The sequence below is a fragment of the Erinaceus europaeus genome, chromosome 9, assembly GCF_950295315.1.
Source record: "Erinaceus europaeus chromosome 9, mEriEur2.1, whole genome shotgun sequence".
NCBI classification, from domain to species: Eukaryota; Metazoa; Chordata; class Mammalia; order Eulipotyphla; family Erinaceidae; genus Erinaceus; species Erinaceus europaeus.
In genome coordinates, this window is record NC_080170.1 from 112081166 (window position 1) to 112099873 (window position 18708).

Here is an 18708-nt window from a genome sequence, read left to right on the forward strand (position 1 = left end):
TCTCTTTATGTCAAACTACCAGAACTATATCCATCCTGTAAGCTATAAAATTCGACTAAAGTCCTACCTCACTCACCTAAACCCACATCATAACATAAATCTTTGTTTTGCTCACAGTGAACCTTTTCAGTTGAATAAACTCTTTGAACTTAAAAGAGAGAGAGAGAGAGAGAGAGAGAGAAGCGAACCATGATTTAGACACCTTTTGTTTAACCCACATTTAGCCCAATATCTTACTTGTCTTCTATATGTTTATTGATAGTAGTGTGCTAGGACTATACTTCAGAGGATAAAAATATAATCAAAACTATGTCCCCAATGTTCTCCATAACCTTTGTGTATAATTTTCAAAACTCAAAAATTGATCTTTAGAAGATTTTATTTGAAAGTCATGATTTATATTCTGGCTTTTCTACCCCAGAGGAGACGGGGAAGTAAACATGATTTGCATGTTCAGACATGTTGCCCTTCATCCCTAAAGATGAGCTGCTATGAAGACAGTTCCTTTTTTCCAACAACCACAATCTCACAAGTTTTTTTTCCAACTGATTCTTCTTTGTTTACATGTGGTAGGCAAGAAGCTTAGAACAATTTCTGTTATACCCACATTCCTGGTCATACGTGATTTTTGGCTTTTGTTGTAATGTTTCTCATGACATTCGAATTGAGGAAGTCCCCACAATTAACTAAAGCAGATCCACAAAGCAAAACTTCTTTAAAAATGTTTAAGATTCACTGTCCTCTCATTCAGCCTGAAGAAACAAAACTCAAGACAGAAACTGAAGAAATCATTTATATGGTGAAACAATTACTTGCTGCTTGATGCTCCCTAAGAGTGCAGGTATTATAGGAGGCTATCATGCTGCCAGGATTACAGTGCCCTAGAGGCACAAAGAAAGGATTTGTTGGGAGCCGAGCAGTAGCTCAGTGGGTTAAGCGTGCGTGGAGTGAAGCACATGGACTGGCATAAGGAATTTAACAGTGAGTCACACTTGTAGCCTGACCTGGAGCTAAGTGAACGTGTGACTTAGCTCCTCTCCACACACTCCTGTTTCTAGCCTGTTATATATGGAAGCACAAATTCACTTTGAGATCCTAAAATGAGCTTCATAGCTGCTTAATGGAACCTTCTTGGACAGACTGAATAATATACATTTAATGATTAGGAGTGTGGATTTTTTTTTTAATCTCTAGTTACTGAGAATTTTTTTTTAAATTTATTTATTCATTTATTCCCTTTTTGTTGCCCTTGTTTTATTGTTGTAGTTATGTTGTTATTATTGATGTCGTCGTTGTTGGATAGGACAGAGAGAAATGGAGAGAGGAGGGGAAGGCAGAGGGGAGAGAGAAAGATAGCCACCTGCAGACCTGCTTCACCACTTGTAAAGTGACTCCTCTGCAGGTGGGGAGCCAGGAGCTCCAACCGGGATTCTTACTCTGGTCCTTGCACTTTGCGCCACCTGCGCTTAACCCACTGCGCTACAGCCTGACTCCCGTTAACTGAGAATTTTTACTATGAATGTAGAATTTTACCAAACTCTTTCTGCTTTTTTTTTTTGTGATGATCAATTTTTCTTACTGAATTTCTTTTATTTATTTATTTTTTTAGTGATTTACAAAATAACAGGGGTCTGATTCCACACCGTTTTCATCACCAGAGTTCTGTGTCCCCATTCCCTCCATTAGAAACTGCAGTGGTTCTCCCAAACTCACAGACATTCTACCTTAATTTCTTAATGATGTCGTAAGTTACGTTGATTTTTTTTTATACTTTTATTTATTTCCTTTTTGTTGCCCTTGTTTTTATTGTTGTTGTAGTTATTATTGTTGATGATGTCGTCAATGTTGGATAGGACAGAGAGAAATGGAGAGAGGAGGGGAAACCAGAGAGGGGGAGAGAAAGACACCCGCAGACATGCTTCACCGCCTGTGAAGCAACTCCCCCTGCAGGTGAGGTGCCGGGGACTCGAACTGGGATCCTTACGCTGGTCCTTGTGCTTTGTGCCACGTGCGCTTAACCCACTGCACTAACGCCAGACTTCCTTGTTACACTGATTTATATAAAGTCAACTTTGTATTCTTATGATAAACCCAATTCATTTGTACATTGCTGAACTGTTTTTCAATATCAATTTCAGCTTAGCATTTCTATCTATATTGATGAATGAGAATAATGTTTAATTTCTTATATTGTCCTTGTTGAACTTTAACACTTAAGTAATACTTGTGAAATGAGTAAATGATGTCTTCCTCTTTATATACTAGACTAGTTCACTTAAAACTTGAAATTTTAATTCCTTGTATTTGGAGGAGAGATTACTAATATTTAACTGGGCTTGATATTTCTTTGTAGGAAGATTATTAATTACTAATCCAGTACTCTTACCTTTTGTAGTTTTGCTTTGCATTTATTTCCTTTTTTTAAGTTTTTTTGTGTTTTTTTTTTTTTTTTTTTTTACTTTTTCCCTTTTGTTGCCCTTTTTAAAATTTTTGTTGTAGTTGTTATTGTTTGTTATTGATGTTGTCATTGTTGGATAGGACAGAGAGGAAAGGAGAGAGGAGGGGAAGACAGAGAGGGAGAGAAAGACACCTGCAGACCTGCTTCACCGCCTATGAAGCGACTCTCCTGCAGGTGGGGAGCCAGGGCTCGAACTGGGATCCTTACACAGGTCTTTGCACTTTGCGCCACGTGTGCTTAACCCACTGCGCTACCACCCGACTCCCTGCATTTACTTCTGTTTAATTGAGTGAGTGAAATAAAATTGGAAAGGATTTGATTTCTGTTTTGTGTGTGATAAAATCAGTTGGCATAAAGGTCCTTTTTTTTTTCTTGGAAGATTCATTTATTACATATAAGAGAGTTGCAAATGAAAGAGATAATTGAGAGCATCACTTTGGTGGGTTTATTGCTGGGAATTGAACCTGGAGCCTCAGGCATGTGGCTCAGTGCTATACAGTTGACCTATTTTACAGCCATTATAATATATTTTTTAAATATTTATTTATTCCCTTCTGTTTCCCTTGTTGTTTTATTGTTGTAGTTATTATTGTTGATGTCATTGTGCTGGATAGGACAGAGAGAAATGAAAAGAGGAGGGGAAGACAGAGAGGGGGAGAGAAAGACAGACACCTGCAGACCTGCTTCACCGCCTGTGAAGTGACTCCCCTGCAGGTGGGGAGCTGGGGGCTCGAACCGGGATCCTGTTGCTATCCTTGTGCTTTGTGCCACCTGCGCTTAACCCACTAGGTTACCACTCAACTCCCTCATTATAATATTATTTTGAAAACCTTTGTAGCATCTATAGTTATCCCATTTCCATGTCTGATATTACTTATCTACATTTATTTATGTATTTATTTATTTTACCCCCAAGGTTATTGTTGGGGCTCTGTGCCTGCACAACTTCACTACTCCCAGAAGCCTCTTTTTTCTTCTTCTTTTTTTTTCCACTTTAGAGTATGAGAGACAGTGAGGGAGGAGACACAGTCCTCCACCCCTCCTGGACTTCCCCCCTGCAGGTACCTCCAGCTAGGTGACCTGGTGCTCAAATCTGGGTCCTTGCACATGTGCTTTACCAAGTGAGCCACCTCCTGGTCCCCTGTCTATACTTATTATTTTTTTTAATTTTAATCTTTCTCAATCTTGGCATACACTTATTTTTCTTTCCTTTTTTTCAACAAGTCAGCTTTGCTCATCCTCTTCTCAAATATTTTCACTCGCTCTTTTTTTCTCCTTTATAGTATAAACATAGAACCATATTATATTTCTCCCAAGACAAATAATAAATAATAAGCCATGTGTTCACTTTTTCCTGGTTACTTACTGAAAAGAGCAGTCTGGGGGCCAGGTGGCGGCACACCTGGTTAAGCACACATGTTACAGTGCATAAGAGCCCAGGTTCGAGCCTTTGGTCCCCCCCCCCCCTGCAGGGGGAAAGCTTCACAAGTGGTGAAGTAGTGCTGCAGGTGTCTTTCCCACTCTATCACCCCATTCCTGTGACTGTCTATCCAACAAATAAATACAGATAAAAAAATAAATAAATAAAAGATTCTTTGTTTAAAAAAAGAGCAGTCTGGACCTGATTACTAATATGCCCCCTCTTTTGCTTCCCCAAACACTCTGATTTGTACAGTTATTTAACTTTCCTTCTAAGTCCTGCTGTAGCTATTTCCCCAAGTTCTGAGTCTGTGGTATCTTTAAAATTTTGCCCCATGTGTTTTGTATTATTTCTTTTGATTCTGAGGCTCTTTTAAAACAACAGCAACAACAACAAAAAAAACGACTTCTTTCTAAATGTGAGTTCTCTAGCTGCCTGGACTATATGAATTTATTTAAAGGTCACTGAGAGAGTGTTTTTAAAACAATTAAGGAAACTATGAGAGAGAATATAGGCCAGTGGCCCTAGAATTGGACAGACTGACTGTCTTGGGATTGAGCTCTAGCTCTGGCACTTCTGTCTCTGTGATCTCAGGCAGGCATTAACTTCTCTGAGCTGTTAATTTCTTTCCCATGTTTTCATCTAAAAATGGAAGAATAGATACTTGCCACAAAGAATCCCTGAGTGGATTAAATGTAATCATACTGGCACAGAGAGAGCAGTCAGTAAATGTTAGCTTGCATGGCAGTTTCTCTTTTAAAACACACTTTTCTTTTCCATGGAGGAAACTATATGAAAGTAATCTTAATAAAGTGATGTCGATATCACCACTTGGAAACTTCAGTTGCTCTGTTGTTTAATGTTAAGGCTTATAAATGTAAATCTACCTGCATCCCTAATCTTTTCATTATTAGATTTATTTGTGTTTTATATATAAAAACAAATTCACTCTCTACTATCCTGGTACCTCTCTCACTTGCATTACTTTCCCTCCCTCATAGTTTTGAAATCAAAGATTGTGATCTTTAAAGGATCTTTTGTTCCTTGTCTCGCAACATCTTTTAGTTTAGGTGGGCTCTTGTGTAAATACTAAGCTTTATCTTATCCAGTTTCACAATAAAACCCAAAGACTATCCCTAGAAGCATACCAAAGAACTCCAAAATGGCTCCCAGGCTCAATATTTGCTTTCTGAGAAAAGAGAATGGAGATTGTGTGTGGGCTATTTTACTTTGAATTGTGTATATCTGCTGCTTGAGTCATTTAAAAGCTTCTGTGTGTAGTCTACAGCCTTATGGTAACCCTGAACATGCCCAACCTCATCTGACTTAGGTGTGATAAGTTTCTCCCCGTTTCTTTCTTTCTTTTTACTTATTTACTAATGATAGACAAGACCATAGGATAAGATGGGTACAATTCCACACAATTCCCACCACCAGAGTTCCATGTCCCATTGGAAGCTTCCCTATTTTTTTTAGCTTCCCTGTTCTTTATCATTCTGCAAGAATGGACCCAGGGTCATTGTGGGGTGCAGAAGGTGGAAGGTCTAGCTTCTGTAATTGCTTCTCCGCCGGGGATGGGCGTTGGTAGATCGATCCCTTTCTTCTGGTTTCTTAAACTCTCATGTTTATATAGATTCTTGAGTTTGGTGGGGGCAGGGGAGGGTGTGGGTCAGTTCTGGTGGTATTTAAGGGCCATGCATATTGAGAATTAAACAATGTGCTGTTTCTGGCATTATCTTACATAATCTTTCCGTAAGTGATTCTGGGACAGACCTCCTGCTGTCATTATTTGACTGACAAGGAAACTGAGGCTCGGAGCAGTTACATAATTCAAGCACAGTCACACTGCTAGTCAGTGGTAAGGATTGGAGTTCAGCCCAGGATGTTCTGACTTCACAGCCAGAGCTCTGCTGCTCTCTATTTTCTGTCTTCTAGTCTGAACAGGAATATTAAGTTCATGGTGCCGGAGTCTTGACCGGTCTTATATGTCATCACTCAGCTGGCCCTCCAAACTCATGTCACATGGCGCCCATAGCCACTGTGTAGCCTTCATCAGAGCCACACTTTACCCCCTTTTTTTTTCCTTCTCAGCATTGTGTTTACTCTGTGTGTTGGCAGCAGAGACCAAAAAGGAAATGCAGAAAAAGCATCTAACGGTTTTCATAACGTAAACCAAATGTTGGTAGCGTGGGTGAAGCTCTTGGGAGGAGAGGCGCTATATAAATCTGACAAATAAATAAATAACTGGTTCTTTAAATAAACCATCACTGAAAAAGCCTTAGTCTGTAACCTATTGAGTTAAGACTCACTCAGTAGTCAGAAATCCCATTTTGCTCACCAACTGTGAGTTCACTAGGTCTGAAATCTCTGGGTGGGGGTTGAGTGGAGGAAGCCGAGAGGGGAGAGGAGGAAGCAAGCCTCTAATTCAGTGGAAATGATGGCCTGCCTTAGTAAACAAGGAGCATCACTGTCATAGCTCTATTATGTATACTGCACGTCCTTAGATAGTTGAAAAAAGATTGCCAAAAGGAGTTCAGATGAAGGTCAGTGAGTAAAGTTCACAGAATGTATTTTGAGGACGAGAATTGAATCACTTCAGTCATTTCTGTAAATAAACACTATTATCAGCAGCAAGTGCTGAGAGAACCTTTCCTCTTAAATATGTCAGTTTTGTGAGCAGCCAGTCCTTAAGACCCCCTTTGTCACTCTCAGAACCCTCAGAACAGGACTTGTGTGTCCAGTCCGAATCACACAGTTTGCTCTGCAGCTCCCAGCACCCTCAACTTTGTGCTCTTTGCAAGGAGGAGGGGGTGGGGCTGCAGGCTGGTGCCCATATGCAGGCACCTTTCCCAAAGGGCCATACCAGCTGACTCTAGAGTTTCATTCTGGAAGGTGAGAAGATGAACACTGAGTGGAAATGGAGTGATTGGCCCTGCCAGCTGCAGAGGCTCTAGTTACAAAGCTGAGCACTTCCCTGCCATCTGGGAGCCTTCAGAGGCACTGATTGGTGGAGGTCGCCTTTGAAGGTACTGACATGGTGGCAGAGGAAACGCAGGGAAGAATATCTTCATCTTTGTTTTATATCTACTTCTTACAGAATTTCCTTCAAAAATTCAGATTTACAATGTGCTTCCAATGCCCATAGTCTAAATGTCAAGTCTAAACCCAAGTTGCAAGTTTACATTTCTCCAAAGACCATTGAAGGGTTTCCTTAAATACCAACAACCTTGAAAATTGCATCTAATGAAGTTTCACTGCCATGCATTCAGCACCTCTGTGAAACCTTGCATAGTTTGTAAACCTTGTTTAGTGCATTAGCCTGGCAGATTCTGATGTTTTGGGTATCTGGAACAAAAGAATAACTCTGTGTTAACCTATTTGGTGATTTTTAAAAAAATATATTTATTCCCTTTTGTTGCCCTTTTTTATTGTTGTGTTTATTGTTATTGATGTCATTGTTGGCTAGGTCAGAGAAATGGAGAGATGAAGGGAAGACAGGGGGAGAGAAAGACAGACCTGCAGACCTGCTTCACTGCTGGTGGGGGAGCTGGGGACTGGAATGGTCCTTGTGCTTTGTGCCACTTGCGCTTAACCTGCTGCGCTACCGCCTGACTCCCCTATTTGGTGATTTTAATATTAAAATGATTTTATATAGCCTGCTTTTGGGAGGGTAATAAAGACACAGAAAGTAATGTCATGCTAGCCCTTGATCTAAATAGTGTTTTATCTGCATCTAAATCTCCTCAATTAAAGGAATGCATGCAAGCGCGCTTGTGGTTTTGTGTGTGTGTGTGTGTGTCTGTGTTGCCACCAGTAATAGGGCTTGGTACTTGCACGAATCTTTTTTTTCTAGTGGCCATTTCTACCCCTTCCTTCCTCCCTTTTTTTCTCTTTCTCTTTCATTTACTTATTTAATTTCAGTTTTTGAGAATGGGAGAGAGTATGAAGGAGAGAAATCTGCAGCACTACTCTAGCCCTTGTGAAACTTTCTCCCCTACACAGGTGGGGATTGGAAGCTTGAACTTAAGACTCTCAGGAATGACATTTATCATCCGGTGAGCCATTACCTGGCCCCTAAAAAGATTTCTTTTCTTTGAACGCCTGAGGATAAACGCAAGGCCTTGTGTTTGTGCAGTTTGCTGAGTGCCCTTTGCAGCTACCCAAACGTGCAGTCTTTATTTTTTGAGAGAAAGGGAGAGAGGGAGTGAGGGAACACAACAGCACCATTCTCTTATCTGTGTAGCTCCCTTGGTAACTTCATGGCGCCAACACTAACCCAGGATCTACTGCAGAGCACACTGCGTGCTGTGTACCTCATCTGTCTCCTAGCCTCCGGTTAAGATCTTAAATCAGGAGGTTCTAGCAATCTGTTAAATTCTGTTAATAGCTTTAATAAGACCATTTGAGTCTAATTTGAATCAGACTATGGCAACAGGTGACCAGCCATTATATGACTGGAAGGGAGCAATGGTCTGACTTCAAAAGAGGGAGGGGACATCGTCTTTGGAACATCCAAGTCCATCTATTTCATCTTTAGTTAGACCTTTCTATTCCTCAGAAAAAAATGTGTTTTTTTTTTAATTTCTTTATTGGGGAATTAATTTTTTTCCATTTGATAGTAAGTACAATAGTTTGTACATGCGTAACACTTCCCAGTTTTCCATATAACAATACAACCCCCACTAGGTCCTCTGTCATCCTTTTTAGACCTGTAAAGTGTTCAGAAATAAGCTTTAGTAAATACACGGCAAATAATTCCCTTAATCTGAATTTCTAATCCTCACTCTTTAAACAGAGGAGGTATTCATAATGTTCTTTGTTAAACAGTGTAAAAACCTTCTTCTTTACAGATTTCAGAGACAACTTTCGGAACCCTGCCACCCCTTCCCTCCTCAGTCAGGAGTTCCCGGAGATAACCGTCCTAATTATCACCGGCAGATGTCAGAACCCATTGTCCCTGGAGCTCCCCCACCCCCTCAGGGATTCAAGCAAGAATACCATGACCCACTTTATGAACATGGGGTCCCAGGCATGCCGGGTCCCCCAGCACATGGATTCCAGTCCCCAATGGGAATCAAGCAGGAGCCTCGGGACTACTGCGTTGATTCAGGTCAGTATAAAAATCTTGCCATTGGGAGCCAGGCTGTAGTGCAGTGGGTTAAGCGCACATGGCGCAAAGCGCAAGGACTGGAGTAAGGATCCCGGTTCAAGCCCCAGGCTCCCCACCTGCGGGGGAGTCGCTTCACAGGCGGTGAAGCAGGTCTGCTGGTGTCTGTCTTTCTGTCTCCCTCTCTGTCTTCCCCTCCTCTCTCCATTTCTCTCTGTCCTGTCCAACAACGACGACATCAATAATAACTACAACAATAAAGCAACAAAGACAACAAAAGGGAATAAATAAATATTAAAAAAAATTATTAAAAAAATTCTTGCCATTTCTACATCTCTCATTCATCAATCTGGTTGTTACTGTCTATGTCTAGGACTTTGGGAAATAGTTTTATAGAAATTGCTTTCAGTGTGCTTAGTAATGCAGACATGTGCATGCATGACTGAATACAAAACAAAGCGGAAAAGCCCTGCAAATGGTAAAAAATAAAGCAAGCATTCAGAACTGGAGCAGAGCGCACCTCTGAGAACAAGCCTGAAGATTGTTGTGGAAAAAGTGTTGAACTCACTAGTTGGAGATTCAAAGTTTAACCCCCAGTATCACATGTGCCAAAGTGATGCTCTGGTTCTCTTTCCTTCCTCCTCTTCTCCCCTTTTCTCCTTCTTCCACCCTCTTTCTATCTCATTATAAATAATACCTTTGAAAAAGAAGATGAATGGGGCCTAATTATGGTGATGCCCTTTTGAAGACTTTTCATAGTAGAGTCTTAGCAAGGAACTCTCCCACTCTTTCTCTCAAATGAATCTTCAATGCAAACAATATTATTTTTGTCATTTTGTCCTGCACCCTCTTATGTGACTTTCTCTTTGAATACAACAGACTGGATAAACTCCAGAGATAAGTATGAGGAAGAAGTGAGTAGTATTCCAAGAAAGCACCTGGTGTGTTACAGCTGCTGGGATGCCAGGGACACACCGAAAGGCTGTCCTATTGGTTGCTTCATGGGACTGAATGCTTTCTTGCAGTCTTTCATTGGAGAAGGTTCCTGTATTCTTCATTTAGCTGCTGGTGTATGTAGGGAGAAGTTATGTGCAAATTAGGGAGCATGTTACTGGTTATATATTAACTGTCAAGAAGTTTGAGCAATACTTGGGGACCCTTCCCCCAAAACACATACTCAACATTCATTCATTTACTGACTTGAATTTTTTTTATTAGTATCAGTCTACAAAATTATAAGATAATGGGCATAATTTCACACCTTTCCCACCACCAGAGTTCTGTGCCCCCATTCCCTCCACTAGAAACTCCAGTCGTTCTCCCAAGGTCACAGGTGTCTATAACTACCCATCTATATTTATGTTTATTTGCCCTTTTCCCCCCCTATGGTCCTGCTTTCTTTTTCTCTTCCTTTCTAAGTCACACCTACTACTGAGTGTCCTTCCACCTTTTCTTTCCCTCAGGTCTTGATGGAATTGGGGCTCAGAGCTCTCTGGATACTCACATATTTTTCTGATCAGTCATATTCAGCAAGATCTTTGGGTGGGGGAAAGAGTTAAAACTTTGCAACTTGCATATTGAGAATTCGTCTTCCTCACTGTTTTAATTGACCAACTTTGTCATTCTTTCTTTGCAGTTGGTGCTGTAATTTGAGGGTGGTGGGTCAGTTTTCAGCCTTCCACTGCGTGCTTTTCCTGGCGAGCCCCCATATGAACTTGAATGACTGTTTTGGATATGATGTGCTATTGACCCTCTGCAGATAATATGTAGATCTGCTCAGTTCAGGCAGAAATTGATTACAAGGCATACTAGGGAAGTAGACAAAAGGGAAAAAAGTGTGTTTATGGTGAAAGGGAGGGTACCTAATGTCAGGTCTCGGTAGCTTGTTTCGCAGGCTTTCCTCCTGAAAGTTTGATGTATTTTGTTCAGGAAGCAGGCACAACCAGCAACATTTTGCCTTTGGGATTGGCATTTTAATCTGTCCTGTACAATTCCCCATTCCACCCCACTCTCTTTAAAGCAAGACATTTAGCAGATGTCCCCATATCTCATCTTCTGAATGATGTTCTCTGTGTAATGGCTCATCCCACACGGACACACTGAGCTCTGTCTTTCCTTTCAGTGGACAGCTTGGTGATGTGTGATGCCTGAAGTCAAGGACACTTGAGCGTGGGCTTTAGATTTACATTTCCAACATGGTGAAAATGTATTTGCCTAACTACAGTCCCCCACACCTGCCAGTTTTTGTATTTGTTCCATAACCTCAAATCCCCTAATCTCTTTGGCCTAAAAATACTCCCACCTCTCGGAGCAGAAAAGGAGAACAAATTGAGGGAGATCCAAAATGATCCTCCTCTTGCTTCAAACCCCAAAGCCCCTGAGTCACTATAGGCAGAAGGCCAAACTTGGCTTTCAGTAAGCCAATTTCTTTTTCTGTCATTAACTCTCACCAGATTTGGTGTTAAATAACGTCTAAAATAAGCATGTTAGGAGAGTAAGCCATCAGGTTTTCCTCCTAGAACTCTTGATTAGGACTGAAGAGGCCTACTTTTAGATGGTGGTTTATGACGCATCTCATGTTGCCTGTTGGGGAGCTGTGCCACCACTTTCCCAGGAGAAGCCCAAAAAGTTATGACCTTGAAACCAGAGGTGTAGAGATATGACTACAGAATTGCAGTCTGACAGTTGTGCTGGTTCACCTGCAGAAACCACTGACAATGTGTGAATCTCTGTGTTTTCTCTTTCAGAAGTGCCTAACTGCCAGTCATCCTACATGAGAGGGGGCTATTTCTCCAGTAGCCATGAAAGTAAGTAGCATTTTCTTGAATAAATAAATAAATAAGAAAAGAATCAAGGAAACTTGTATTGCTTGATTCCCAGGCTGTCTTTCTGGTCATAGGTTAAACCTTTCTTAGCTCATGAAAATAAGCACTGGGTGGTATTAATCTTGAGTTTGCACACAGGATTGTACAAAAGAGGTGTTATCCTAAGCACTCTGACTGTCGTCATTTATAACAACAATGACCCTAACTTAAAAAAATGAGGTAATGTAGTATGACAGAGGAAGGAATGAAAGAGAACCCAGAGCACAGCTCAGCTCTGCATAACACGGTGCCAGGGGGTGAGACTGTGGCCTGTGGCACCTTAGCATATGATTAGATATTAGCCTAAACTAGAACTTAGGAAATGTATCACAATTGGTAGATGGTAGATTAAGGATGTCGCTCTGAACACTAAAATAAGGAAGTTTTCTTTCTAAAAGCAGGTTGCCCAGAAGTATGTCTTGCTTGCTGTTATAAGTATCTCCATAAATATCTAGGGCAGTGTGATTCTACAAACCTATGGCTTCACTTGAGATTTGTAGAAATGCATTTTCTCAGGACCCACAGTAAACATACTGAGCCAAGAGAGTCTTGGTAATTCACACACTCTTGTCCTGTAGTAGTTTGAGGACTATTGTGCAGTAGTGGTTCTCAGCTGACGCTGCACATTAGAGTCACCTGGAGAGCTCTGAAAACTTTTGGCATTTGGCAGGGGTAGATAGTATTATGATTATGCAAAGAGACTCTCATGCCTGAGGCTCCAAGGTCTCAGGTTGAATCCTTCCTACCACCATAAACCAGAGCTGAGCAGTGCCCTGGTAAAAAAAAAAAAAAAAAAAACTTTTGACATTCCAGAGCAATTGAATCAGAATTTCCAGGGTGAAGCCCAGATTTTAGTTATTTTTAAATCTTTCCAGGTGAATCCAAAGTACATTCAAGATGGTCAACCACTGTTCCCGAGAATGCTAGATGAGGGTTGAGAGAACGGATAAAATAATGTGCTGTGAGGCAGTGGGGCTTGTGTTTTAGGTTCTAATGATAAAGTTTAATGAATGAATATTGCAGAGATATTGCAACATGTATTTTTTTAAATTATGTTTATTTATAAAAAGAAACACTGACAAGACCATAGGATAAAAGGGGTGCAACTCCACATAATTCCCACCCCCAGAACTCCATATCCCATCCCCTCCCCTTAAATAAAGAATAGCTTTCCTATTCTTTATTCCTCTGGGAGTATGGACCCAGGGTCATTATAGGGTACAGAAGGTGGAAGGTCTGGCTTCTGTAATTGCTTCTCCACTGAACATGGGTAGTGACAGGTGGATCCATACTCCCAGCCTGTCTCTCTCTTTCCCTAGTGGGGCAGAGCTCCAGTATACATTGGTAGGGTCGTCTGTCCAAGGAAGTCAGGCTGGCATCATGGTAGCATCTGGAACCTGGTGACTAAAAAAGAGTTAAGATAGAAAGCAGATCAAATTGTTGACTAATCATAAACCTAAAATCTAGAATATTGCAGATGAAGATTTGGGGTCTCCGTTTTAGAAAAAACTAGTCAGTCTATTTTAAGTATATTCCAAGGGGCCCATGACTATACTAGTTTTTTCCTGAGCTTGACATCTGATATGCAGGTGGACCCAGGTTATTGTCTGGGGATGCAGCATGGACTCTGACTGACATTTTGCTGCTACTTGAACACAAAATGTGAAGGTTATAATCCACCTTTCAGAAACAAAAATAAAATCTTTACTTCTAAATAAAAAAAAACAGTGAAAATTATAAATTATGCTGAAAAAATTAGTGAGATAAAAGATAATGGGATACAGTTATAGTATGAGATAGATTCATTTTGAAGAAAGGGGATAAAAAGTCCAATCATTACTTGTCCCAGAAGTCAATTTAAATTTATGAATCAGCAAAGTACTTCAGTGATAAGGCTCAGGGCTGGCATGTGCCAAAGTTATAATGTTGTTCTCTCTCTGGAAAATTATGGGTCAAATATGTTTAAGGTTTACTCATTTATTAATATGGGAGAGAACAGAAAAAAAAGCATACAAAACCAAAGAATCACTGTGACACACAAAATTCTGGGAATTGATCTTGGCATATTATCCACCTGCTCTGCCAGCTCCTGGACCTTATAAAGTTCTTTTAAAAATATAAAATAAAATAAAAATGGGGCCACACCTGGTTGAGTGCACATGTTACAATGCACAAGGACCCGCAAAGCAGGGGGAAAGCTTTGCAAGTGGTGAAGCAGTACTGCAAGACTGACTGTCTCCCTCTCCCTCTCCCTCTCCCTCTCTCCCTACCTCTTTCCCTCTCCCTATCTTCCCCTTCCTCTCAATTTCTGGTTGCCTATATCCAATAAATAAAGATAATAAAAAGATTAACAAAGCTTTTTTTTAACAAAACTTTTTTTTTTAATTTTTTTTTTAATGAGAGAGCAAGAAGCATATCAGTCTGGCACACATGGTGTCGGGGTTCAAGCTGAGGGCCTCATACTTTTTTTTTTCAAATATTTATTTATTTATTTCCTTTTGTTGCCCTTGTTTTTATTGTTGTAGTTATTATTGATGTCGTTGTTGTTACATAGGACAGAAATCGAGAGGAGGGGAAGACAGAGAAGGGGAGAGAAAGACAGACACCTGCAGACCTGCTTCACCACCTGTGAAGCAACTCCCCTGCAGGTGGGGAGCCAGGGGCTGGAACCGGGATCCTTACGCCTACCCTTGCTGCGCCGCATGCGCTTAACCCGCTGTACTACCTACCACCCAACTGCTGGGCCTCATATTTTTAAGTCCACAGCTCTAGCCACTGCACCACTGACTGGGCTGTGAAAGTATAGGGTGCCCCCAAAAGAATTTTAGTCCATATTCCCAGAGGGATAAATGATAGGAGAAGATAACTATAGGTCCCTGATTCCCCATTACTCCAGGCCCCGAAGCAGTTCTCACTTTGGAATCTTTGTAAACCACCAGAGGAAGCCAGGCACTGTTTCTTTCTGAGAGAGAAGAGGAAGAAGGAGAGGACGGGGCCAGGTGGTAGTGCACGCACACATAGCATGAAGTGCAAAGTGAAGAATCTTGGTTCAGGCCCCGGCTCCCCACCAGCAGGGAGGTCACTTCACAAGCGCTGAAGCAGGTCTGCAGGTGTCTGTCTTTCTCCCCCCTTGCCTGTCTCCCCCTCCCTTCTCAATTTCTCTCTGTCTTATCCAATAAAATGTTAAAAATGGCTGCCAGGAGCAGTGGATTCGTAGTGCCAGCACCAAGTCCCAGCAATGACCTTGGAAGCAAAAAAGAAAAGGGAAGACACTCAGAAGTAGTAATGGGCGTAGATGTGACTTAGATAGGATGTGATGGCAAGACTGTAGGAAAATGAGAGGATGTATGGATATATATATATGTATGTATATGTATATGGAGGGAGAGAGCTAGCAATAGATAGTTATAAAGTCAGCCTATATATGTGACCTTGGGAGAACTACTGCAGTTTCCAGTGAGGGGGGATAGGGACAGAGAACTGGTGGTGGGAAAGGAATGGAATTATACCCCTTGTAAATCGATATTAAGTCACTAATTCTTTAAAAAAAATTGTTTATAAACAGGAAACACTGAAAAAAAAACATAGGATAAGAGGGGTACAACTTCACACAATTCCCACCACCAGAACGCCGTATCCCATCCCCTCCCCTAATAGCTTTCCTATTCTTTATCCCTCTGGGAGTATGGACCCAGGGTCATTATGAGGTACAGAAGATGGAAGGTCTGGCTTCTGTAATTGCTTCTCCACTGAATATGGGTGTTGGCAGGTGGATCCATACTCCCAGCCCATCTCTCTCTCTTTCCCTAGTGGGGTGAGGTTATGGGGAAGCAGGGCTCCAGGACATATTGGTGGGGTCATCTGCTCAGGGAGGTCCAATTGACATTATGTTAGCATCTGGACCTGGTGGTTGAAAAAAGAGTAAACATATAAAGCCAAACAAATTGTTGATGAATCACGAACTCAAAGGCTGAATAGTGCAGATGAAGAGTTGGGGGTACTCCATTTTAGTGCAGATGAAGAGTTGGGTCTACGTTTTGAAGACAGCTAGTAGGCCTATTTCAGTTCTATTCCAAAAGGGCCCATGACTATACTAGTTTTTGGTTGTTTTTTTTTCCCTGAGCCTGACATCTGATATGCAGGTGGACCCAAGTTATTGTCTGGGGAGATGGTGTCATGGCTGGAAAAAGGACCAGAAAGCTGCATCAGGGAAGAGAGTAGCTCCCAAATATGGGAAATGTGTGTAAATAATGTTGACTGTAAACCCCATCGATTTGATCTGATCTGGGGCCTATATTTAGATTAGGAGCCTATGTGGCCTCTGCATCTCTCTTGATCTGAGCTCACATTCCGTGGTGATAAGTAGGAACGTTCCAAGCTGCCCCAGTTTCAGAACCCATCTTTCTCAGGTGGAATATAGAGTATGGTGTCCAGCCTCCCTTTGGAGGATGGAACATTCTCTACCGTTGTTGATCCACATTGAGGGCAACATCCTATAGGGGCCACAAAATTGTGTTGTTCCTGGTAGAGGTGACTGGTAACAATGGAGAGAGGGAATTTTTTGAGGTCTAGGCCCATCATGTGTGTTTGGGAATCTCAGGACTCCCTGACTAGGGGCCCAGCTGATGGAGTGGCCTGATAGTGACTAAAGAGTCATTGTTAAAGTATGCCAGTCTCTTGCCCTTATTCAGCTTTTTTTTTTTAAAAAAAATTTTATTGTATTTATTTATTTTCCCTTTTGTTGCCCTTGTTGTTTTTATTGTTGCTGTTGTTATTGATGTCGTCATTGTTGGATAGGACAGAGAGAAATGGAGAGAGGAGGGGAAGCCAGAGAGGTGGAGAGAAAGATAGACACACCTGCAGACCTGCTTCACCACCTGTGAAGCGACTCCTCTGCAGGTGGGGAGCCAGGGGCTCGAACCGGGATCCTTATGCTGGTCCTTGCGCTTAACCACTGCGCTACCGCCTGACTCCCCCTTATTCAGCTTTTGCAGTCCTTACTCTGATAAGGTTAGCTTTGGAGTGAGTGAGGAAAGTATAATAGGAAGTAGGTGAGGAGGGCATCTAAGTCTAAGTAGACACTATTCCATTAGGAACTTTATGGTGTCTTTTTAGGTCTTTCTACTTGCTTGCTGCATATACTGACTCACTGTAGACTATTGTGCACTTTTGCTTTCAGGTCTATATTTTGCCCTAATTTATGGATACATGTGAACATATGCCCTATCTCATGGGATCAGGTCTATATCTATGTTTTGGGACTTTATTAGGAAGGGAATGGAATTAGAGAATCCCATGAAAGGAAAGGTCTCACCTGAGTAATGAGGCTGAAGGGCTGATATTCCACGCCTGACGTCTCTGGACACAGTCTGAAGTGAAGCATGCTGAGGTGGTACTCCTTGCGTTGATTATGTTGGGACTGGCAGATGTAATATCATTTGGTATGAATTGAGAGAAGCCTGCAGGAAAGTGAGCCCCACCCTAGAGGTTCCAGGACTGGGGGAAAGATAGGCTGTATATTTCCTGCTGTGTTAGGGTTTAAGAAGGCAATAGATAGTTACTGCTGTAATCAAATTATTTGGCAATTGGGTTAACTTTGAAAAATCCCTTTGTTAGGATTTGCTGTATCATACACAACATCACCATAATTTATGTCCTTAGACATTATTTGTATATAGCTGTATCTTAACTAATTTTTAAAAGACCAGAAGAAAAAAAAATGAGGGTGCCTAGAATTAATCTAACTCACCTCTTTAAATAAAATATTGTGTAATTCATTGTACCCTACCAGAATTTCTGAATCCAAGGACCCAGGTTTCTGTAATTCTGCAATATCACATCCCTGTAACAGACAAGCCCACCAGTGTGCCTTGGAGCCCCGCTTCCCCAGAGCCCTTCCCCACTAGGGAAAGAGAGAAACGGGGTGGGAGTATGGATTGACCTGTCAACGCCCATGTTCAGCAGGGAAGCAATTACAGGAGCCAGACCTTCCACCTTCTGTATCCCTCAATGACCTTGAGTCCATACTCCCAGAGGGTTAAAAAGTAGGAAATCTATCAGGAGAGGGGTTGGTATACAGAGGTCTGGTGGTGGGAATTATGCGAAGTTGTACCCCTCTTAGGGTTTTGTCAATGTTTCCTTTTTATACATAAAAAATTTATTTATATGTATATATATCACATCCCTGTAAAAATCCCAGAAGCTGATCCAGGCATTCCCAGTCTGTCTGAGAGAATTCTGTGGCCACATTGCTAAAGGTCTGGGAACCTATCACACCTTCCTCCTCCTCTGATGTACTTTTCAAGTGGCAATATGTGAAGCAATCACAGGTTTCATCTTAAGAATATTCCTTTAAAGAGGCTGGGTGGTGTTTAACCCAGTTGAGTGAACATGGACCAGGTTCAGACCTTCAGTCCCCACCCACAGGGGAGAATTTCACAAACAGTAAAGCACTGCTACACGTGCCTTTTTTTTTTCTTCCCCCTATACGTCTTCCCTTTCCCCCTCAATTCCTGTCTCTATCCAATAAATAAATAAAGGAAAAAATAATAACAAGAGCCACTAGCAACAACGATTTGCCATGTAGGCACCAACCCCCAACTATAACCCTGGTGGCAGTTAAATTTTTTCCACACCAGTGAGTCAAGCACATCTTCTATGCTGGTGCTATACCCTGCAGTGTCCTCCTTGAATTCCTAGATTCCATTGCAGTAGGTGGTTGTTATAAGTGACTGGTTCACAGGAGTGGTTTCTGTGAGCCACTACCTGCGACTGACTTGATTTAGAGAAGCCAGGTGTGGTCCCAATAGACATGTGGTGACATTCTCTGTGTCCAGCCCTGAGATGGAGGTCGGTCTGT

At 41.6% G+C, this 18708-nt stretch overlaps 1 protein-coding gene across 2 annotated transcripts in view; it reads left to right on the top strand.

Annotated features, from left to right (window-relative positions):
* Positions 1 to 18708, top strand: part of ETV5 (ETS variant transcription factor 5) — a 74932-nt gene that overhangs the window by 41420 nt on the left and 14804 nt on the right. For both annotated transcript variants that reach the window (XM_060198561.1, XM_007519775.2), the window contains exons 8-9: positions 8729 to 8988; positions 11733 to 11792. In XM_060198561.1, coding sequence (XP_060054544.1) covers positions 8729 to 8988; positions 11733 to 11792 — 320 coding nt within the window. The remainder of the gene's footprint in view (positions 1 to 8728; positions 8989 to 11732; positions 11793 to 18708) is intronic.